At 37.6% G+C, this 23,164-nt stretch overlaps 1 protein-coding gene across 1 annotated transcript in view; it reads right to left on the bottom strand.

Annotated features, from left to right (window-relative positions):
* The window catches only part of LOC117815584, a 48,326-nt gene extending 26,675 nt beyond the window's left edge, over window positions 1-21,651 (bottom strand). Inside the window, exons 1-27 of the mRNA XM_034687389.1 lie at window positions 21,419-21,651; window positions 16,218-16,315; window positions 14,829-14,850; window positions 14,662-14,698; window positions 11,363-11,485; window positions 10,848-11,047; window positions 10,656-10,759; window positions 9,128-9,240; window positions 8,775-9,026; window positions 7,664-7,738; window positions 7,326-7,567; window positions 6,740-6,821; window positions 6,467-6,610; window positions 4,223-4,425; window positions 4,025-4,134; window positions 3,364-3,482; window positions 3,094-3,264; window positions 2,980-3,011; window positions 2,701-2,798; window positions 2,548-2,570; window positions 2,404-2,425; window positions 1,796-1,823; window positions 1,427-1,505; window positions 1,179-1,331; window positions 821-1,026; window positions 540-634; window positions 297-415 (exon numbers count right to left, since the gene is read on the bottom strand). Coding sequence (XP_034543280.1) covers window positions 297-415; window positions 540-634; window positions 821-1,026; window positions 1,179-1,331; window positions 1,427-1,505; window positions 1,796-1,823; window positions 2,404-2,425; window positions 2,548-2,570; window positions 2,701-2,798; window positions 2,980-3,011; window positions 3,094-3,264; window positions 3,364-3,482; window positions 4,025-4,134; window positions 4,223-4,425; window positions 6,467-6,610; window positions 6,740-6,821; window positions 7,326-7,567; window positions 7,664-7,738; window positions 8,775-9,026; window positions 9,128-9,240; window positions 10,656-10,759; window positions 10,848-11,047; window positions 11,363-11,485; window positions 14,662-14,698; window positions 14,829-14,850; window positions 16,218-16,269 — 2,904 coding nt within the window. The 5' untranslated portion in view covers window positions 16,270-16,315; window positions 21,419-21,651. The remainder of the gene's footprint in view (window positions 1-296; window positions 416-539; window positions 635-820; window positions 1,027-1,178; window positions 1,332-1,426; window positions 1,506-1,795; window positions 1,824-2,403; window positions 2,426-2,547; window positions 2,571-2,700; window positions 2,799-2,979; window positions 3,012-3,093; window positions 3,265-3,363; window positions 3,483-4,024; window positions 4,135-4,222; window positions 4,426-6,466; window positions 6,611-6,739; window positions 6,822-7,325; window positions 7,568-7,663; window positions 7,739-8,774; window positions 9,027-9,127; window positions 9,241-10,655; window positions 10,760-10,847; window positions 11,048-11,362; window positions 11,486-14,661; window positions 14,699-14,828; window positions 14,851-16,217; window positions 16,316-21,418) is intronic.
* Between the last annotated feature and the right edge of the window lie 1,513 nt (window positions 21,652-23,164).

Genomic DNA, 23,164 nt, shown 5'->3' with positions numbered 1-23,164 from the left:
GGACTGCATGTTTTCATGTATGAAAGGTGCTATATAAATAAAGTTGAGTTGAGTTGAGTTGAGTCCTCGTACAATAATTAATTAAAAGTAGTTTTAGTTTGTGTTGGTTTTGTCTTATTAAGAGCACTGGTTGTCCAGATTTGGAGATTCAATCCAAACAGAAGTAAAATAGATTACCTGATCCTGGATATGAAAGAGGATTTTAAATTGAACCTTTTTAACAACTGATCCAAGATAGTAAAAAAAGCATGGGCCTGGTTACCAAGTTATTGATGTTAAAATAATTTCATTCTTACAGGCCTGAAGGTTGGGTTGAGACCAATGAGGTCAAAGACGGTCAAAAGTGCAGAAAACGGTCCCAGATTCTGCATCAGCCACACCTTACTGCTGTTGGAGAGGGACACACAGCTCGGACCTGCACAAAAAACAAGAAGACAATGAAGCACCTGTGAATACTAACATATTTTTTTAAACCTTTACAGCCACACAAGGTTTAAAATTTGAGATCACTGTTATCACTCAGGTTGCGCAGCGAGTACCTGAATGTGACAGGAAACGGAGGACGAACTCCTTCAGGACCACGTGTCGTTGGTTTGTGGACATCTCATCAAAACGCTTGATGAACTGCTGCAGTCTGATAAAAAAAAGGATTAATGTAGTCTGTTTTTAAATCTCTCTGGACGCAGCTTGGTGATAAAAATGATCAAAAACCTTTAATTCTGCTCTAAAAAGAGACTAAAGAGATTAGGTGTGGTAAACAAACATGCTTGTTGTATCAAAGAGGATCTGAAGTTTAGGCAGCCTGTGGACAGTAACTTACATCAGTTGGTATGACTGACAGCTGATGTTCCTGTTGCTCACACAGTCCAGAAACCTTGGCGAGGCAAACGGCAGGAACGCGCTCAGGCGGTTTGAGAACCACTTCATGATGACGCTGCTGTTCATGAGCTCCTCATCTGTCAGCATCGACACTCTGATCTCTCCGATCACATCCAGAACCTCTCTGGCTGACGGGATAACCATGGACTGTAGAGAGATACAGATTTAAAGAAATCCCAGGAATAAGAGCCGGGTGTTCCTTTTTTTTTTGGACTGCTGCATTTGATTTATCCGCCTTAACAATACTGAACAGAAGTCAAAAATGCGTGTGTCCATCAGAGGAATCAAAGGATACTGACCATGTTCATGCTTGCCAATATGTCCAGAGCTGGGTCCAAGATGTTGGATAGTTTAGTCAGCAGCATCTTCCAAAGCATTTTAGAGTGGCTGCTGTTCCCGGGCAGATCGCACTTCAGGAGAGACACCAGCTGATGGGCGGTGAAGTTCTCAAGCTGTACAAAGAGTGAGACACAGAAAGAGGTCATTTGTATTTTATTATTTGTATTTCCAATCTTTCAATTCTGACTTGTTTACTTTCAGCAGTCACCTTTGCACATGCGTATGCCTCCAGAGGAATGCTGCAGGACACTTCCATTGATGAGTTCATGTAAGAGTGGAGGTTGGAGCTGGTTCATAAGTGAAAGACAAACAAAAAAGTCAACACACAGACTCTCTGAACAGCCATTAAAATGCTTTTCTTCAAAATGATTATTTGGACATTTCCTTTATTTGATAGGACAGCTGAAGAGAGACAGGAAATTTAGGATAGAGTGTGAGCATGCAAATAACAGCAAGATCTTCAACCAGTGCAACAAGGACTGTAGCCTCTGTGCAGGGCGCCTGCTCCACCAACTGAGCCAAAACAGCACCACGATCATTTTTAATTAGTGATATCAATCAAAAACAAAGGAGTTACCTGTTAAATCCTCTGCAGATCAGAGCATCTGTTAGACAGCAGAAAAAAATACTTGTGAGCAACAAACATAGTTACCCTGCAGCAATGATGTGATGGAGGAATTACTCGAATTATTTACCTAAATAAGACACTAAAGTATGAATAAACTATTTTAAAATTAAAACTCCAGCTTTGAAAATGATGCTAGGAAAGAAGGAAGAAAACAGACATTTGACTTCTGACTTTTCCCCTCTTTAAATACCAACAATTACATGTGCTTTTTTGTTATAGTAAATCAATCTGGAGCCATTTTTGTGCACTATCAAATATATTCAAGTAGGTTAGAGCTCCATCATGTCATGTAAGTGCATCATGTAAATATATCCTACTAGGTTTGTTTGGGGTAAAAAAAAAAAGGTACTCTATAGGTTTATGAGAAATGTAAGGAGGGAAATAAGACATGTTTTTTTCTGATAAGCAGCAGAGTGGTAGTGTAACAAAGGGTTGAAATTTGAAAAAAAAAAAGTCACAGCTATTCAAACTACAGCATAATACAGTTTCTAAGTTATACTTCGCTACTGCAGTAATGTATGAAGGAGTAAAGCACCACATTGATGTGTAGCTCTTACCATTGAAGTGCGTTACTGGACACTGTGAATGACAGATTTAACACATTTTAAGTAACACTCATTTAACGTATTCAAATTTGAACATGAGATAAAAAAAATGCAGGTGAAGAAGATTCTTAGAAATGTAAGGGAGGTAAATCTCACCGTGATGTTGTTGGGCACACAATCTGTCCAAACAGAAACATACAAAACATTTCATTAACTTCTGTGGGTTGAATAAGTGAGTGTGGGTTGGTATTATTTGTCATCCTGTGCATTTTATATGTGTGTGTATGTGTGTGTGAAAAAGAGACTGACCTTTTGGTGCGATGTCTATCAGGTCATTTATGGTTTCCCAGGTGACAGGCTCAAAGCGTGTTGGCAGTAATGGGATGGCCTCGTACAATTTCTCGAAACTGACGTACAAATGGAAAAAGAACATATATATACATTTCAAGAAACAAAATTGGAAGAGGTCAACTTGAACCTCTTTAACTGCTTTAAATACACAGAAAAGTTCCTGCTGTGCAAAACTAACAATGAAAAATAACATAACGAACACAGCCTGAAGTAAAAACACAATGTTTGATTACTCACATCTGTATGTAGGTTCTGCAGGGTACATCAACCTGAGAAATGTCACAGTTAGAGATCGATCATCCAGTTAAAAGTTTCACAAAAGTATTTATCATATTAACACCGAGCTGTTACCTCCTCGGCGAGCTCGACCAGGTAGTGCAGGACTCTCGGTAACTCCTCAGGTGACTCCAATAGAAAGTGAAACACTCCGTCGATGACAACATTTTTCTCAGGTGGAGTGGGAAGAGGCAAGAGCAGCAACTCTGCAGTCTGTTTGGGGGTCAGGAGGTCGAGGACCTCCAGCTGGACGGGAAACAAACAGGATGAGAGAATTTAAAAAAACATGAAGTTAATGCTTTAAGTAAGTCAGTTTTTTCAGCTTTTCAGGTTTTCTAAACTCACTCCAGAGAAGATCGGGTTGAGCTGGTAGAAGTCAGTGATGGAGGCAAATCTTGAAAAGTCACCAAAGTTTTCCTGCAGCCATTCTGCACTGCCATTGGCTGAGGCAACACACTGAGGGTCTGAAACATAAACTCTCAAGTGTGAATTCATTTAAATGAAACAATGTGTTAAACCTTTATCTTGACTTCATTGTTTAATCATGTTAAAGAGAATGTCACAACAAAAAGCATATCTTTGTGTTTACATTTTTAAATAAAAATGTTACATTCAAAGCATCAATTTGCTAAAAATATAATCCTTTGTTTCAGATTGATTTAAAAAAACACAATATAAAGAAGTCAAGAGGCTTTACCTCAATCAACTAAACCCCATAATTCTGATTACACCTACCTGATCATCTCACAAAATAAAAAGGGGATATTTTCCAGCACTCAATACCTACAGGTACTTTTAATGCATTTTCTTTTTACTACATAAATCATCTGATTATATTTGATTTTATCACATTTCAGGGGTTATTTTTGCCTAATATGAAGACTGAAGCCGTATTTTCCTTGCACAATAGTAGCATGATAAGGAGTTTTAGATTCTTATTATCTTTTTTAACCAATAAAAGCACACTTGTGCTTGTGTTCAAAGGTTGCTACTTCACAATACTTACCAGAGGTGTTGTGGTGCAGCAGGAAGGGGAAGATGAAGTGCTCATAGATGTTGTGACTGTACATTGGATCAGCATGCATGAAACTCATTTCGTCGCTGAGTGCTGCCACACTATGTAAAAATAAAAGAGAAGTCACATTATAACACCAAACAAAGTGTGTGAGAGTAACTCAACATCTCCTCAAACCTGTGAACTCACATGGTCTGGAAAACTGGGCAGGAGAAGTTTTTGGTGCTGAGGCAGGACAGGAGGCCTGTGGGTACTTCGGGCAGGAGGGGCATCAGTTTGAGCTGGAACCAGAGCTTGATGAACTCTGGGTCATTCAGGTGTTCCTGGGTCAGAGCTGGAGACTCTGGCTGGCGGAAGATCTCATGGAAATCTTTTGCCAAATCATGGAAGTTCTACAGGGATAAAAGTAAGAAAACATTGCTGTTGCTTTTTCATACACAGAGTGGATTTCATCAAAAAAAGTTAGAGGGTACGAGTTAGAATTTGAGGCACACAGACTTCCCATCGGTCAAATAGTTCTTACTAGTTTAAATTTCAAGGTAGGGTTTCCCAAAACTGGTGCCAGTGCCTGAAATGCGTCTGATGTAGCCAAAAGGGTCACCCAGTACACACATTTCTTCAAAATAGAAGCTTACACAGCAAAAATACTCTGCTGCGTACATCAACCAGTGTCTGAGACCAAAGAACTGACTGGAGGTCAATAGGGTGACATTAACAAACAAAAGTGCCAGGGGAACAAAATACATTAGTCAGCAACTAAAGTGTTCACAGTCAAGGTTTTCCAATCACAATTATTATATATAAGTCTCTAAATGTGTAAAAAAAAAAAAAAAAGTTACAGAACCATTTCAAAACATAGACATGGGAAATCAAACGGAGCATTAGCTGACCAGCTACTAACATTAGTACAAGCTAGCAGATCTTAGCAAACAATGTTTCTGTCATCACACATTTTTCTGTTGCTATTTTTTTAATTAAATGTGATAATGACAATGTGAAAGATAATTTATATCAATAAAAAAAATGCTTTATTTATTGCACATATAAAAGAACAAAACAAAACATTGCTGTTCAATAACACGAGCCAAGATATAACAGGTAAATTCAATAATACAACTAACCACTAACATGTTATGTGCAGGAGGAGCCAAAAAAAAACCCTAACAGGCTTGTCGAGCGGCCCTCCAAAGAAAACAATCAAGACAAAGACAAAGTATTAATGTAGAACAGAATATCTACATACAAAACAAAAAAAGATTAATAAGAGGGATTAATAATCAAAACAACGATGAAAAGGAAAGAAGGGAAAGTTAAAACAAAAAAACAAAAAATCAAAACATTTATTTATAAGTTAGGAAAGTAGGGAGAGTATGTGTTTGTAAATTAGCCTTAAAAAGTTGTATCATGTTGTATTACTTAACACACCTAATAGAAAGTGTATGGTTTGTTTCTTGAATGAGTTGAAATGTGTATTACTTGTTATGTGACCAGGTAAACTGTTCCAAAAGTGAGGGCCTCTGTATCTGATGGAAAACTGAGAAAAGGTTGTCCGCAAGAGAGCTGGTGGGAGTTTGTTTGCAGACCTTGTTTGGTAAAGATGGATCTAAGAGTTAAACTGAAATGAATCTTGAAAGCTTGCAGGGAGTAAGTTGTGAGTGTTTTGAAAGACAAAAATATTAATTTGTAGACGGTGAAGGTCAAAGATGGGGACTATTACTTATTTAAGCAGTTCCATAAAAAACAGGGCTTCTCAACTTCTCTTTGGCAAACACAGGATATCAGAAGTGGCGTTAGCTGTGCTGCCGTCTAAGCTAGCTTAGCTCAGTTTTAGGTTAGCTTGTTTTCTTTGGCTAGGGATCAATTCAGTGAACTTCCCCAAGCCGTACAACAATAGTTGTATCATATTATCATATGTCCATTCAGGGTCAGCAGTTTTAAGCTGTTATTATTTTTATTTTAAGTGATAATATTGGAAGAACAAATGTATGTGAGGGATACTATTGGGGGGTCGGTATAGGCCAATACATAATTAAAGGTATCAGAATCTGTATAAATGAGGAAGATATGATATGTCTGAATATTTCCATTTTTATGTTTGAGTTCTTTCATAGTTATTTATAAAAGTTTAAAGGCAGTTTTTATTTTTGTCTCTTACACAAACTTTAAATTTACCTATTCTGTAACCTTTGATTGACAGGTTGAGGTTACAGTGTTAAGCCCCAAGGCTCTCTGGCTGCCATCCAGCATGAATCTGGTTCACTACAATAATCCAGCCAGTGGGAAGTGAGTACAAGGATGCAGCTAAAAGTTGACAGGTGGAACAGCTGTGTATTTCCAGGCACACTTTGTGACATGATTTGAAGAAAAAAAATTCAAAAAGTTCAGGATATTTTTGGAAACTTCTATTTTTTTTATAAGTTTGATAATACTCACAGCTTTGGACAACTCTTTGATCAGTGAGTTCAGACGTTTTAACAGCTCCACCATCAAGCTCTCGATCGTCTTCTCTGACAGATCAAAGTGGGTACGGGCGGCACATTGCATAATGTGGGCCACATTTTCCACTGCATCAGTCAGCTGGTAGGACATGGGACAATGAGAAGCTCTTAAAACACAGATATTTCACACCAAAGATTTAAATCAATTCAAATAAAAATGTAAATGTTTACACTAATTATTAAACAATCAAAACCCATGAACCCTCACCCCACAAGGGCTCCTATCAAGGGTGATGCTGCAGACATCTGGGACCTCAGAGGTGTCATTGTTCATGCCGTGGTCCAGGTAGCTACGCACAAAGACACAAACGTAAACTCAAAACACACAGATTGGAGTCGTTTGACCTTCGCTAGCTAAAGCTACATTTATTAAACCTTGAAACAACTAAGCTTTGTGATATAACTTGGGCTGAGATGTTTCACAGATACAGGAAATTAAGTGACATTAGCATTAATTCAATTCATGTTTGTATCTGATCAACTGATGAAGGTAAATACATTGTATTCTCCTTTTAACTCTGTTTTGGTCTCAACCAGCTTTTGAGAAACTTATGAGGCTGTTTAGCTTCAAGATAGTCCTCTTGATTCACTTGCTAGCTGCTAATATTTGCTGTCATCACTTTTGTATTTGACTCTTAGCATGTTGTGGGTATATCTCAGCTTTCCTCTTGGTGGAAACTGTTTCAAATTATGAACAAAGAATTCTACGACCTAGATCTTTTCTTCCAAACTCCAAATAAAATGTAGAAAATGCAATAGTTTGGGATTCTTATAAAACATGTAAAGTGACATACAAGACTTCATGGAAGGCCATTTTGATGCTGTGGTGTTCCAGGTAGTCTCCGTCTGGCAGGAACCTCAGTAACAGCGGCATCACGATCTGCTGGTACCAGTCCTCTACATTTGTGACGTCAAACTCTGGACTTGGTGGAAGAAGGGGCATTTCTTCTGTCCTGTAAATGTCTGCCAGCTCACCCAGAGTCCAGTTTAGCAGGAACTGAGTCAGGGTGGTACTTGTCATGTGTGACTCGTGTCTCTGGAAAAACACAACAGGCCAGGGGTCATTTCATATTTCAGCAGGTGTACTGTGTGAGCATGTGTTTCTAATATGAGTTAGTGTGAAGGCTCATACCTCATGTACCACAGAGACAAAGTCATGAACGAAGCTTCCGATGGGTTTGAAGACAGCCATGAACCCCTGTGCAACCTGTAAGAGTGATAAAAGGTGTAATTAGTCCAAAGTTAGATGCACTCTGTTGTTTAAACTTCTTAAACTTTCTTTCTGCAGCCATATAGTCCCTCCGCAACCTCTGCTCCACCAATTTCAACCTCCTCACCCCTCTCACCAACCAAAGCACCGAACCTGGGGGGACAGGGCCTTCTCAGTCGCTGCCCCCACCCTCTGGAACTCTCTCCCCCAACACCTCAGATTCTCTCCCACACTCACCACCACCTGTCTTGCTTTTCTTTTCTTTTTTACACTGTTTTCCTTTGCTTTTCTATTTTATAATTTATTTTCTTGTAAAGTGTCTTGGAGAATCTTTAAAGCGCTTTTATAAATAAAATGTATTATTATTATTATTATTATTATTATTAAACTCCAAAAACAGTTCTTTGTCGCACATTTAGTGTTTTACGTACCTCCATTAATTTGACTAAATTAATATGAATACAACACTGACTTATCATCATCATTTACATTAAGGTAATATGATATATTGGTTAACAAATAGTTGATAATTACATATTTGTATAATAATAGGCGCTAACCATCAGGGTTTTTTAATGATCAAGGCTAATTTTCACCTTATTTTCCTTCTTTTTCAAACTTTTCTTCCATACCTCTACCCATTGCTGTTTTCCAACAGATTTGATCTTTGGCAAAAACATGTTGGCAAATAACAATATGCCAACATGATACAGCATTATGAGCTTTTACTGGTTATTTTTATGATATAATGACCATAATAAAAAAAATAGTATATTGTGGTTTAGGTTTTTTGGGGGGAGGGGGTTAGTTGTTGTGTATGAAATACTGACTCAGGAGTTGGATGATTGATTTATACAGCATTAAAGTTAAAGTAGCACCTACAAATTTGCACATTTTTAAAGTTTTTACAGACACAACACTTTTGTTGCCTTAGCTAACCCTGCCTCTTGATGTGCTTTTGAAATCCAGAACTAAACAACAAATACAAAACAGTCCATACAAAAGTTCAAACATCCATGCTACATCACAGTACCTCTCTGAGTTGGTGTTGTGGGGATGGTGGTCGGTAAGCATCATGTGTGGGTTTTGGAGCATAGCTGGGAGGGTATCCAGGAGTCGTCCAGTTGTTGCCCCATCCAGGAGGAGCTGTTGGGTGAGGACCGGGGCCCCCCGTCATTAAACTGTGGAAGATCAGGGTGAGCGTGCCATTGTCCAAACTTGCAACCTCAGGCTGAAGAAGCAAATCTGCCTTCTGCGCTTGAGACAGCAGGTGAAGAACCTCAAGCTGTAGGAGAAAAAAAAACAATGAAGCATAAGCCACAAAAGGAAAGTCATTAAATGTGTCACTTGATTTCAGCACTTAAAGTTGAACTCAAGTGTACTCACTCCACTGAAGACCATGTTGAGTTTGGAAAGGTCCTCCATTCTGGCCATGGCTTTGAAGGCGCCAAAATTCTTCATTAACCACTCCTCGCTGCCCTCCTCCCTACTCACACAACCTATTCACAAACATATTCAAACATGCACTCATCAGAAAGTGATAGATCATGTTGCATGTCAAGAAATCTAGACCTCTTGAATGTTTCAGTTAAGGATTTGGCAAGCATCTCGGACATTGAACTTAAAATTAAATACAAAAAAGGAGTTTAAAACAACAGATAGCTCAGGTTTGTGGTCATATAAAGCACCTCAGCTCTTAACCCTATGAGACTGAAAGTTATGAGTTGTGTGCCAGCTAAAAAATAAGTAGGTAATGAGTTACTGCCCATGTAGGATACCATACCATACCATACCATACCATACCATACCATACCATACAAATAGCTATAGTGAGACAATATGATACATTACAAATAGCTATGACAAGAGATGATATAATAGATTACATTAAAAAATAGCTATGATACGATTCAATATGATACACATAGAGGGGACAGGTCGTTCGCAGTGAGGGGTCCGACACTCTGGAACCATCTTCCTGAGGAAATCAGGTCTGCTGAGACAGTGAGCTCTTTTAAATCTCTTCTGAAAACATACTTTTATCCTGGAGCCTTTCCTGATTTTATCTGAATTTTATTTAAATTGGTTTTATTTTATTTCAAGAAATGTATTTTAAAGATTTTTATTCATTTAGAGTGAAGCACTTTGTAACTTGGTTTTTGAAAAGTGCTCTACAAATAAAATCATTATTATAATTATTAAATAGCTATTATACAATACGAACCAAATAGCTATGATATCATACGATACAAATAGATATGAGTAGATACAAGTGGATACAATGTGATATGATAAAATATGATATGATAGGTTAGGTCATGTATGGATTAATGTATGGTTAGCGGCTGGCTATGCAAAATAGAATCCCGGCAGGGTCAGACAAGACACTGATGTGAACCTGGATCAAAATGCTGTATCATACATACATCTACCATAGCCAGACTCCAGACAGACCACCCAGAGTGCCCTCTTCCCGATCTCCGGGTACTTCAACCATGTATTTCTTTTCTACATAGCTTATTTTGTCTTCTATACATACTTTTATTATCATTATTTCCATTGCATTTGCATTTATATCTTATTAATTACTTTCTTTGATTAAAATTATTTGATATATATATCAAAACTGACAAAGAGGAGTAGCTAAGGCCTTCTGGCTTAACCCTACAATACCCTTCATTCACAGTGTTCCCATCTGTCTGTCAACTCAACAATACCCCTTATTATGCGAATCTTTGCATATCTTTATCTTAATATATTCAAAATTTATGTGCTATAAAAGTTAATTCATGTATAGTTGTCTTGAGTAAAGCAATGGGCCAGGTAGTAAGCGATTACATTTTCTGGCACTGCTTGAATGGTTTCATTTCAACCCCTGAGGTTGCTGCTTAGTTGTAATGAATAGAAACTTTACCAGCCACTCTGGGTCCAGATAGAAACGGGTACATGAAGAATGTGTAGATCCACTTTTGTCTGACTGGCTCCATCTCAGAGTAATATTGGCTGAGCTCATGCACCCTGCATGAAAAGAGAGAGACGGTGGTGTGAGTAGTTGTTTAAACTTAAAGGTTACAGAAATAAACAAATAGACAGAGGGAGGACATACACAGTCTGGTAGGTGGAGCAGCTGAAGTTCTTAGTACTCAGGCAGGACAGGAAGTGTTTGCTGATGGATTTCAACAGCGGCTTCATCTTGACCTCCAACCACATGTTGACCAGGTCTTTGTTCTCATAAGGGTCTGCTAGGGGGTTTAATTCCAGCGCTCCCTGCAGGCTGAGAAGCGGCACTCCTGACATGCTGGATCTCTGTGATTAAGGTGATGAGTATGTGAATAAAAGAACGGAATGAGGGAGTGGTAGAAAGATGTCGTAAGGTATTAATGTCATGTGGGTGAAAGTGTATTGCTGTAAGGCTGATAAGTCAAAAGCAAACAGTAAAGGAATATTACCCACACGACTCATCTATCACAGTCTGCTAATTTTAAATGTGACCCCATGAGAGAAAAAAACAAGAACAGCGTTTCAAAACCAACTGGTCAGGTTGGTATTTGAGACAACATTCCTTGTGTTGTGTGTCTCCTGAAAACATTCCTGTCAACCTGTTTTAACTTTCAGACGTACCATGAAGGTGTATATATCCATAGTCGCTTCAAGCATTCCTTTCAGCCTGTGCAAGTGGTCTTTTCCTGTGTCTGTCTCTGGCAATCCCACACACTGGAGAAAGTGTGAGGTGGAATTCGGCTCCTTGAAATGAATGGAAAAAGAGAAATTGAAATAAACAAGAAGTCTTTTCCGACCAATTTTATATTTGATCTATTACAAATAAGAAACTTCATGAATGCATTAAATTATTAGGTGATATGATAGGTCATAACATCTGGCCAAATTCATCTAGAGGTTTCTTTGTTTGTTTGATTTCATGTTAAATTGTTGTTGGATTAAATCCTTTGGCTCAGTATTGGCTTGATGTGATCAACACTCTGGCAAATAACTGTCCTCAAATGACTCTAGAAGGCCCCCCGACAGAACTACAGTATTAATTTATGGATCCAAATGTGTTCCGGACATAAACCACTTTTCGCTTTTTCAGTTTTCACAGAAATGCAAAATCACTGCCCATGAAGATCTATGTAAGTCAGCTTCATAATAACACATCAATAAATCCTATCAGCATGTAAACAGTCAGCAAAGGCAGTTTGTGGTCTGTTGTTACATATGTTTTCCAGGGAATCACTGTAGACTGGTTCTTTTGCTTGTGTTAGTTTGTTTCTGTTTTGCCGGACAGCTTGATTAGGACTCAGTTTGTGCGCCTTTTTGTTTAGTGCTAGGCTAGGGGTACATTTAGGGAAAACATCCAAGTACTTTATAATCAATAATCTCACCAAAACGGACTCAAGTGCAATATTTCCCCCGTATGTTTATGAATGTGCAATTATTACTTCATCTCACTCCATCCCTTTCCTAACTTGTGCAATACATTTTTTTACAAAGCTTCTGAGTTCTATATGTTGTTTTTTATTCACCTATGTTACCTTTGTGCACCTTTCTTATGGTATCATATGCTAATTTACTTTTTTTTGATTGCTAATCATCTTTTAATAATTACTATTTCATATGCTCTTGTTTACTCTATACTGTTTTGCACTGTCTTTTGCTGCAGTAACACTTTAAATTTCCCTGTTGTGAATGAATAAAGGAATCTCTTATCTTGTTCCTTGATGAACATTTCTTTTCCATGTATATTCTTGTTGAAATTCTTGTACTGTACACCTTTTTGTTTGCTGCTGTAACTCCATGAATTTCCCCGTTGTGGGACGAATAAAGGAGCATCTTATCTTATCTTATTATCATTAGGATCCACTCTAGAGCATTGGTATTTAAAAAAATCAGACTCTAAGCATTCTGGATTTAGACATTTTAAGCATTTATAAACTAATATTTTCAAAGTGGGAAAAATATCTATCAGTTGGTTTCCAGCTTATATGGAAAAATGAAGGCTTGTTGTCGGTACACTCCAAGTTCAAGTACCATAGGAATAAACAGGTCCACAAAGGGGGCAGCAAAATCAGCTACACTTTTAGGAGCAGTCCTGAGCTTATGTGGGTTCATTTACTTCACATCAGCAGACCTGCACTCCAGAGAACCTACCCTTCAGAGCAAATATTTGATATGTCATTAAGCATTAATCTGCAACCAAACAGGCTAGATTTTAGCTGCTTTTTGACCTAACAATTTTGAATATACAGACAACATACAGAACTCAGTACAGGTGTAAATCTTATTCTCAGTGAAAGGTTAGTAAATAATAGTCAGATAAAAGTCTAATAAATGTGGTTTGTTAAATATGTTAGCTGGCTAACAAGTAACTTTCTTTATGAAGAAAGCTAACTCAACCGGTTAGCAATACAAGAAGTTTACCATTCACTCTCTGGTTATAAACCTGGCTGTCTCAGCTGTATTTTATTTACAATAGATTATTGTTTATATTGTTAACTGTTTATATTATGTATATCAATACAGTTTACTGTTGACTTTATGTACAAACACAAGCTAAATGGAGTTAGTTTATCAGCTAACAAGCAATGCTGCTTTTAAATAAAGCTAACTTTGTTAGTTAGCTACTTAACTAGTAAAAAAATAACACATTGAGGTTATTTATTAAGTTAGCCTAGCTATGTCAACACATTTTTAATTAAAACATGCAACTAAATTAATTTCAACTTTCACATAGACCATGGTACAAATAATAGAGAGATAATCTGAGAGGCACAAAATGGGAAACCTGATTATTAACCTGAAATCAGATTAACTTTGAGAAACATTTTTGAATGGCATGTTTAGTGCTTAAGTTCAGAGAAAGTGTCTCGTGGGAAAAACAATTAATAGGGTTTTTTTTTTTAAAAGCTGTCAATCAAAAATGTCAAAGCAGGTGATACATTAAGCTTTAACTTCACATGAGAACACTATCAGTTTCAGGCTCTTCTACATGCCTTTGTGATACTCACTTAAATCAAACAGAGCTAACATCAGTGGTATTCATTTCACCCATGCTTTTCCTGCTATGATGAGTTAAAATGTCCGGTTATTAATCTACCTTTATTATATTTCAGCAAGTAGCAAGTCTCTTTCTTCCCTTGACATGCGTTAAAGTCTGAAACACATGTCTAATTGCCTAATGTCATGTTCAACGACTTCCGTGTAAACGCTTAAATGTTTGAGTTGTCAAAAGTGGCCACACCTATTCAACACCAGATATTTGGATGATCTCTGACCAGGTTTAGTTCATCCACCTGAGATGGAAAACTGAACACAAAACACGTGCCAACTCTTGGCATGTGAGTCCTGAGGGCGAAGCAACAGGCAGGGTTTCATGGCAGCCTGGTAAATGATGCGTGCTTTGCATAAGGGTGACCGCCCTCTGCTGTTTGTCCATCCAAGACTGCTATTACAAAACTGCACTGCATCACAGATATAATCAATGTATGATGTCAACTCATTTAGCATTGGGATGGGACACATGTCGATCAAATCAATCTGATTAAAAGCGTCTGGGACATTTCTCTTCTGCCTGTTGACACTGTGGCAGAAATTATATTTTCCATCTCAGGCTGGTCTTAAGAGTCAGAAACGGGAGAGCTGAATAAGTAGAAAAATGTTGACTTAAATAAATGTGAAATTAATTTGGGACCACTAATTGAAATGTTTGGGCAGGTTAGAGGCCAAGGTCAGGTATACACAGCTGGTCTTTTTGTATTGCTCTTTCACACTGATTGGTCTTTTCTACATGCATTTTAGTCCGCTAAAAACATGGCTCTGGCAAAACATCAAGGATGAAAAGTTCAGTAGCTGTAATCAGTTGTTTCATACAGACGTCACATTTTAAAGAACACGTTTCTACGTGCAGATTAGGACTCACTCACCTGACCACATGTTTCATTTGAAGTGCAGAGTTTCTTTCTGTAGATTAAATCAGCGAAAACAACAAATCAAGAGTAAGAAGACACGGTTCATTGACAAACAAACATGCAGACATCAAAGGAAGTGGAAAATAACTCCTTTATGACATTTCTCTCCAGCCTGATCTTACCTTTGTGAACTCGATGCCTCTGCTGGAAAACAAAAGAAGACAAAGCTCAGGATTAGAGCTGACAACAGAATATAACACTAGATTTGGACAAATTAAGAGGCAGTTCTATCACATACTTTGATGTAAAATAGAGATCAGAAGTCATCGGTACCTTTTGCTGCAATTAGGTAGGCTACCCACATAGCAAAATTGGTCTGGCCCGGTTATGGCCCACAATATACTTAGACTCGGCCAACATACCGCAAAGAATGATGGCCCTTAAGCGGCCCGGATATAGTTTGCTATGTTGGTGTGGGTACAACTCATCAAATTCCCACATAGCAAAATTGGTCTGATAGGTCTGGGCCAGATCTGGCGTCAAGCCGGCACTGCTGGCTGGCTGACTGCTGGCAGGGCAAGTGGTATATCAACTGGATGAGGACCAGGTCTGGCAATGATGGCATTGTATATGATGGCATGCCACATCTTGCCCGATTGTTGCTTGGTTTATGTGGCCCAGAACTGTCAATGCCGCATCTGGGCCGATTAAGGTTGAGCTTGTGATCAAGCTGGTACATGTGTGGGCCGTCTCTGGCAAACTATATCTGGGCCACTTAAGGGCTGTCCTGCTTTGCGGTATGTTGGCCGAGTCTAAGTGTATTGTGGGCCAGAACCGGGCCAGACCGATTTTGCTATCTGGGTTAGGGGTATTGACTGCATAAAACATGGAGGTATAGTCTTAGTGATGTCATCAGTTAGTTTCTGAGGAGTGGTTCTCAGCCATATGATGGTGGTCGCCATTTTTGGAAATGCTGACTCAGTCTGACTTTCATTCAAAGAGGTGGAGCTGAGGCAGACCATGAGCCTCCTGGGAAACAGCTACTTTCCACCTATACATCATCTCAGCCATGCCAGGTCAAATCTTTGCTTAACTCTTAATATCTCAGTCTTAATATATTCAAAGTAGATGAGTTATAAATAGAATTGTGTAGAGTGTACTAATAAAGAAATTGAGACCAAAACTGTTTTTGAACAAGATTGTTAACATTTTATCATCAGTATTAATGGGGATTTCTCGCCTCAGGTGGACATGGGAGGAACTGCAGTTTATTGCACTTCCACATTGGCTTCATTTCTCAACACTGGAGGTTGCCACTTGATTAGAAGTCAAACCTGTCTTAATTACCAAACATCTCTCACAACATGAGGCTGTGCCCTGCCAAAACTCTGACTTCATAATAGGGAACAGGCTCTGGTAAAAAATGGCTTTGAATACATTTGATACCAAGAGGTGTCAATTGACAGTCTTAATCTCTTTATATATCAAATATCACCAGCATTGTCCTTTTAGGGCCGACTTGCTCTTTGACTTCATTCACAATAGAGAAAAGATACAAAATGTGCTCTTACCGGAGCAGCTCCACAGAAAGTAGACCAGCAGGAATAGGTTACGTGATCTCATGATGTGACGAGTCTCATGGGGCGAGAGGGCTTTATGATGAAATCCACTGGGGAGAGAGTCAGAGAAAACAGTCAGACATTACACAAAAACACATCTTAAAGCCTATATCACACTAGATTTGAACTGTGGTTACCTTTCTTTTAAGGTAAACTCAAACAGGAACAAAAGCACTACATCAGCAAACATTTTGGTATGAGAACAGTAAGTACGACATAAGATGATTGATGATATGTCATTATCAAAGAGGCAGAACGTGTTTGTCTTTCTATAAATTATAATCTGTTAAAGCTCATTATTGTGCACGAGACGGTCATTGTATTTTAACACAGTTTTACTTTGACCAAACCAGTGTCTGTCATTGCTGTTTAGTCTTCTGGTTAAAATGATCATTAAATCTGTTGATCTGTTGGCAGATAGGAATCAGGGTGTGTCTGCTTGAGGTTTTGCACTTGGTAGAATACAGCGACCTTTAACATAGCGGGCAAAGATAAAGAAACAATAGATGTATCAATGGAAAGAATGCTGGAACTCAACACCATTCAACTAGAAACAACACAAAGAAAACAGAGCACATAACCTTGCCAGAAATATACATGGTTGTTTAAATTTTACCAGAACAAAGACAACAAGATATTTCTACTTAACCCTTCATTGATGGCTGATTTTCAACATGTCGGTCAATGTGATATAGAGTCAGTATTAGAAATGATCACAATCAAGGAAATAAAAAGTAGTCTGGCAGGTATTATGTAAAGCTGTAACTAAACATTCAAATTCCTTCTTCCTAGCTTTGAACATTGATAGTTATATCTCTCATGTTTTTGGTTTTATGAACTCCTGTTTGTCAGCTTCTGTTACAGTGAAAACATGAACATACTTTCACTGATAGTTTCTGTGTAATGCTACTCTGACAGCAGAGTACATGACATCAGGAAGAACCTCAGCTGCTCTAACAGTCGTGACAAACTTAAACTTTGTCTACGCTAGTCTTTACTTCACGAAGAGTCTCCCTTTATGAGAGCGGATACTTTACAACGATCCACTGGCCGCACAGAGGACTGAGATACACTTCAGAAGAGGATCAAGAATATTGTTGTAATCTGTAATGTCCCTCTGAGTGACCTGTAGATGACACTTTGTGATTCACCACCAGATGATGAATAAATGATCTTTTATTTAACATTTCTCTACTGGCTGGCAAGCTAATGCAGTACAAGCTTTGTTTAATCCGTTGCATTGGCAGAGATTAAAAAATATGTGCTTAATGAATCTATTAAAAGTTGGAGCTATAAGAAGTCTGTGAGGATTCAATTCAGCTGTTATTAGATTAATATAACCAACGCTGTCACACTGAACCTTATCACAAATATGTGGCCAATGAGCATGTTGTGTTGTTCTGCATTCCTCGAAAGTACTGATGTCTAACATGTCAAATCTCAATAATTTGAGGTAACATTATCTGATAAAGATACCTTCATAAGCAGCTGTTTCGCATTTTTAAACTCTGCTATCTATGCTCTATTTATGCAATGATGGGACACACTAAATCTTGTCAGATTCATCCACATGTGGCTTGTTAGCAAGCTTGATCTAGATAACGAGCCAGCGTCATCTTCACAAATATGTTATTAACTTTATCTGTATTTGTCTGGTGCTGGAGAAGAGGTTTGCTGTATTTATCCAAACTTAGCTGCCTGCTGCAGGTCTCAACAGAGCTGATGAGAGCCAAAAAACAAACAAACAAACAAAAATGATGATCCTAACTCAGGGGCGTCAAACTCCTTTCAGTTCAGGGGCCACATACAGCCCAAGTTGATCTGAAGTGGGCCGGACCAGTAAAATCATAACTTAATAACCTAAAAATGATGAAAACTTCAAATGTCTCCATCTGTTTTAGTGCAAAAAAGTTCAAGTACATTCTGAAAATGTTCACATTTAATGAACAATCTTTCTACAGAAACAGCTGTTGTATTTTTCACCATGATGAGTCTCATAGTGGGCTCAATATTTTACTCTTTAAGCACTGAAACCTGCTGCAAACACACCAAACACACAGGTTACCCATACACCTAACGCAGTGTGTAATGTTTACAGCAAAAGAACAGATAGATTATAATAATGAAGAAGGTAAAGTTGATTATTCTGGACCCCTCAGGTCCAGCATGAACAGTTTGCTGGACAGTGTTGTTTGCAGGGGTGTAGTGCTAGTGTTAGTAGTTAGTGGATCATCTTATAGTGCTCTAAAAAGTCTTTATGAATCTCAACCGGATTATGCGAACAGCAAGTAATTTTTCACATTGAGAAAAAAAGTCCCGGAAAAAAAGCATTGTTCAGGTGCGCCAAGTCAGCACTTTGATTGTATGCGACCCCCTAAGGGCAAATTTAAAATAGTAGTTACTTGTATTGAAAAATGGCAGTTAATGTCTTCTCTGTAATTTATTCACTTTACAAAGTCGTTCAGCGGGCCGGATTGGAACCTCTGGCGGGCCGGTTTTGGCCCACTGGCCGCATGTTTGACACCTCTGTCCTAACTGTACAAAAAGAGTCTGTGAAGCTGTGAGAGCTCCAGAGTCATTATTTGATTCTCATTGCATTTGTTACTCTCACATTAGCCTTCACATAGTCCTTTAATCCCTCATGAACAACAGTATTTGAAATAGGTTATTGATAATTAATCAATACATTGACTATGACTGTGTGAACATATTCATGTCACACAGCATGATGACTACTATCACACACACACATCAGTTCTCTGTCATGACTTCCGTCCCTTGGTTCAGAGCTGCACATTGCGACACAGATGTTTGCGAAAGAGTTCACACTTTGTTGAAGTGTTTGATCAGGATTGTCTCTCCTCCACAATCTTTGTACTGGCATGTGACGTGGAAACTCTATTCAGGTTCTTTGTGACTAATTCATGCTTTCAAAAGCTGAAGGAGAGTGAAAATATTTGAAGATGTTTGCACAATAAGGCTGGTTAAATGACGGTCAACACATGAAAAAACGTTTACTCCTTTCATTTTCTTTTCTTTAAGTCCATGTTCTATAAGAAGAGGTGAACTTATATTAACTAAGAGGGATTTCTGAATGTCCTCACACAATCACAAAATGTAGAAACATCTTCATATTGATTTAAAATTAATCAAATCAGAATTAGACTGGGTTAGTTGAACTGCAGGTTATTAAATATGTTGTTGTATCTGTGATTAATAGATTTTTTTTCCTATATTTTTAATGGTTAACTTTAAAGTCAGTTACTTTTCTTCTGATTTAAGTGAGAAATAACACATAAAGTAACACATTACAAAGAAAATGTTCTCCAAATCTGTGGTAAGGTTCAGTTTCTGGGTACTTTGTGTCTGTGTGTGTTTCACTACCTTTCAGAGGGAATACTTTATACTTCAATACATGTTTTTATTTGACATGAAAAGTAACTATAGTTGTGCTCATAAGTTTACATACCCTGGCATAATTTATGATTCCTTGGGTAGTTTCTGTTGTCATTAAGATCTAAAAAGAGTAAACACAGTTGTTTGATAATAAATGGCTTCACCCAACCACTAACCATGAGTGAAAAAAAAAGTTTTTCTATTATATTCATATTCTCTGAAAAATGCCCAAAAAAAATCACAAGTTCTGCCAGGGTATGTAAACAGCACAACTGTATCTGTTACTGTGAAAAGGGTTTTGATTACATATAATGACATCCAATTAACTATGATCTCTAAGTATTGTATACACTGCAAAAAAATTTAATCTCAGAGGTGTTTGTGTCTTACTTTTTGTGAAATTGTCATATCAGACACTCACCTGACAAGTCCAGAAACATGTCTTATTTTAATAAGAAAAAATTGCTTGTTAAGTTTCTTGAATTAAGACATTCTTATTTCAAGAAACTTGACAAGAAAACTTTTTGATTTCATTTGCAGATTCTTATTACTCATTACAAGCAATCCAGGCCTTATTTTTGGTTTGTAATATCTTAAAATGGGGCATATTTTTTTGGGACTTGTAAAGTGAATGAGGCTTTTATTAAGTATAATTAGACATTTTTTTCTCGAAATAAGACACAAACACCTGCTTAGTTTAGATTTTTCTCAGTGTAGAAGCTTCAGTTTTCAGTGATATAAATATAAATGATTGTGCGGTGGTGGTCTGACAAGATAAGATAAGATAATCCTTTATTCGTCCCACAAAGGGGACATTTAAGTGTTACAGCAGCAAAGTAGACAGTGCAAAACAGTTTAAAGCAAACGAGCATATATAGCAATTATTAAAAAAGTAATGGCTCCATGGTTTAATCATGCTCCCCCCTGTGCTGAGGCTTCAGTCCTCACAGCAGCAGTCCCAGGTTTAAATCCAACCAGTGGCCTTTGCCTCATGTACCCTACTGTATCCACTGTCCTATCCTCTTACTAAAGGCATTAAAAGCCCAAAAGAACAAAAAAGATCACACTATAACAATGCAGCTTGAACTTTAATAATACTAACACTCCTGGGAAAAGCAACTTGCAGAGGAAGTTCTTTGTAGATTTTATTCTCTTTGTAATCTAGATGTGTTACTTCTTGTCATCCAGGGTGAATAAATACTTTTACATGATGTCTTTTTTTGTTTTTATTAAAATAATGTTTTTTTTTAATTCATCCACTGCAGTCTGAAGCAACTAATTTTCCTGCTGGGTTTTCTCCTTCACTGCATTTTGTTATTATTGCTCTCACTTTTCTATTAGATATTCTTCTGTGGTAAGAAAACTTCTTTTTAGTTTAGCTCACTCTGAGCTCAAAATGCTGTAACCCAGTTTAACAAGGCAGCATTTATTATTCCCACAGCTCAAATCCCTGAACGGCATATTGTTGCCAAAGGTACACCGCACAACAAAAATGACCATATAGTTGTTTTCATTCAGTTATTTCAAACCTTATCGTGTTCACCTTTCATTTTATGTCCTACCATTCATATATCAAGACCCTTTGTCTCCTTCTTTGCCGTTAAATAAGAGTAAATATGAAACAACAAGATTAGATCCATCAATGACAAACACAAACAGGGGTTAAATTAAACAAAGGGCTCTTCCAGGTTCAGCTGACACACTTAGCCAGTAAATAAAATGATAAAATGACATAAAATCAAAGCTGAACAACTCACCAAATCAATCTGTAGTCCTTCAGATGCTGTAAAGTGTGAGCGTTTAACTCCCTCTCTCCTGATACCTGAGACACAGGTGCAGCAGTAGACTCCTGAAGGGTGTGTTGTCTTGTGACGACGAGAACACAGGTGATGAGGGCTGACTTCTCCACGCAACAACAAAGAGGCAGGACATGGCCGGCTTTACTGCTTCAGGCTTGTTCTGTAAATGTCTTTGTAATGTATATGTAGTGTTTATATGATCAGAGTCAGTTTTTTTGTACATAATAACCTGTGTGAAAGAGGGGACAGAAAAGAAAAGGAGACAGAAAGTATAAAGTTACACACAAATCATGTTTAGCAGGTTACACTAATGTTGTGTACCAGGAAGAAGCCACAAAAGTCTCACACTGTGCAGGTAAAACATGTATATAAGTTATATTAGTATGGATTGATTTGGACTTTATTGTGAAGCTATTTAAGGTAACTCAAGCAAAAGATACACCGCAACCTAGAGGACAAAATACAGGTTGAACAGTCTGATGGAAACAGAGATTTTTTATTATAAATTATTGGTGAAATAAATTTCTGAAATAAAACTCAAATTGACCAGAAGTAATTGTGTAATATGCACTTTGAACATAGGAGTGACAGACTTTGAACACTGGGTGAGAGGGGAGCTGAGGCTTTGGTATTCACGTGCATGTACACAAACACATGCACAAGCACATCATGACAAAGCAGGCACGGATCAGGTTGAACTGGTTTTCATTCAGAGTACGGAAAAAAAAGAAATTCACCATCACATCAGTGATTCACTCAGCATGACAGGTGACATACTCTGACAGTTCAGTGGAAAAACAGCTAGAGTAGATATAAATAACTTTAACTTCTTTTGACTTTAACTTCAAAGTTATGAGTGAGTCGTGCTAGGTTATAAATCTGATGTTTTATAAGTTTTTCAGGATTCGTACACAACTTTTAAGATGTTCACTTCAAACACACAAGATTTTGTTTTTAACCCTCCTGTTATGTTGTGGGTCAAATTAAGCCGTTTAAAAGTCTATTTTACGCATTACATGCCTTCCAAACCAGCTAAATGCAGCATAAAAATCTGGGCAGCATGTGACAGAAGAGGAGTCATGTTACTTTATCAACATCACTTCATAAAAATGAAAAGATTCAAAATTTAAAATAAAATAAACAAAAATCTATGTCATGTAAAACTATTGTATTTATATTTAGGGCTTTCCAATGTACATTAAAAAAGTTTTAACATGAATTTAAATGAAAAAGGAGTGAGTTATCCTCATTGAACCATGATCTGTGAGAATTTAACAACACCAATGGACTAAATCTTGATTTAAATGGTTAGTAATGGAGTTAAAAATTAGAGTTTAAAAAAAATGTGTATTGGGATTTTGTGGGGTTCTGACACTTTTGGATAATTGAATATGCCCTGGGTCAAATTGACCCAGGTACATTATTGCTGTTCCAGAGAAACGGACATAACAGGAGGGTTAAGTTAATGAAGAGCTTTTTATTTTAGGAAATGCACTTATATCTGGCAAAGTGTTCGATAAGAAGTGGCGTGAATCCGATATAATATATTAAAATAATATAATTTTATCAAGCAATTTATGTAGAAAATTAAGTCACATCACAGTTTTGGTTTTGATGGTGTTCCTCCACTAGTAATCTGACTAATGCTGGACTACTTCAAGTGGTGTCTCCTGCCACCTACTGCTTGTTTTTTTAAGTGTGTTG

This window comes from Notolabrus celidotus, chromosome 7 (assembly GCF_009762535.1).
Source record: "Notolabrus celidotus isolate fNotCel1 chromosome 7, fNotCel1.pri, whole genome shotgun sequence".
In the NCBI taxonomy this organism is placed as follows: domain Eukaryota; kingdom Metazoa; phylum Chordata; class Actinopteri; order Labriformes; family Labridae; genus Notolabrus; species Notolabrus celidotus.
This window is presented reverse-complemented; position numbering and strand designations above follow the sequence as displayed.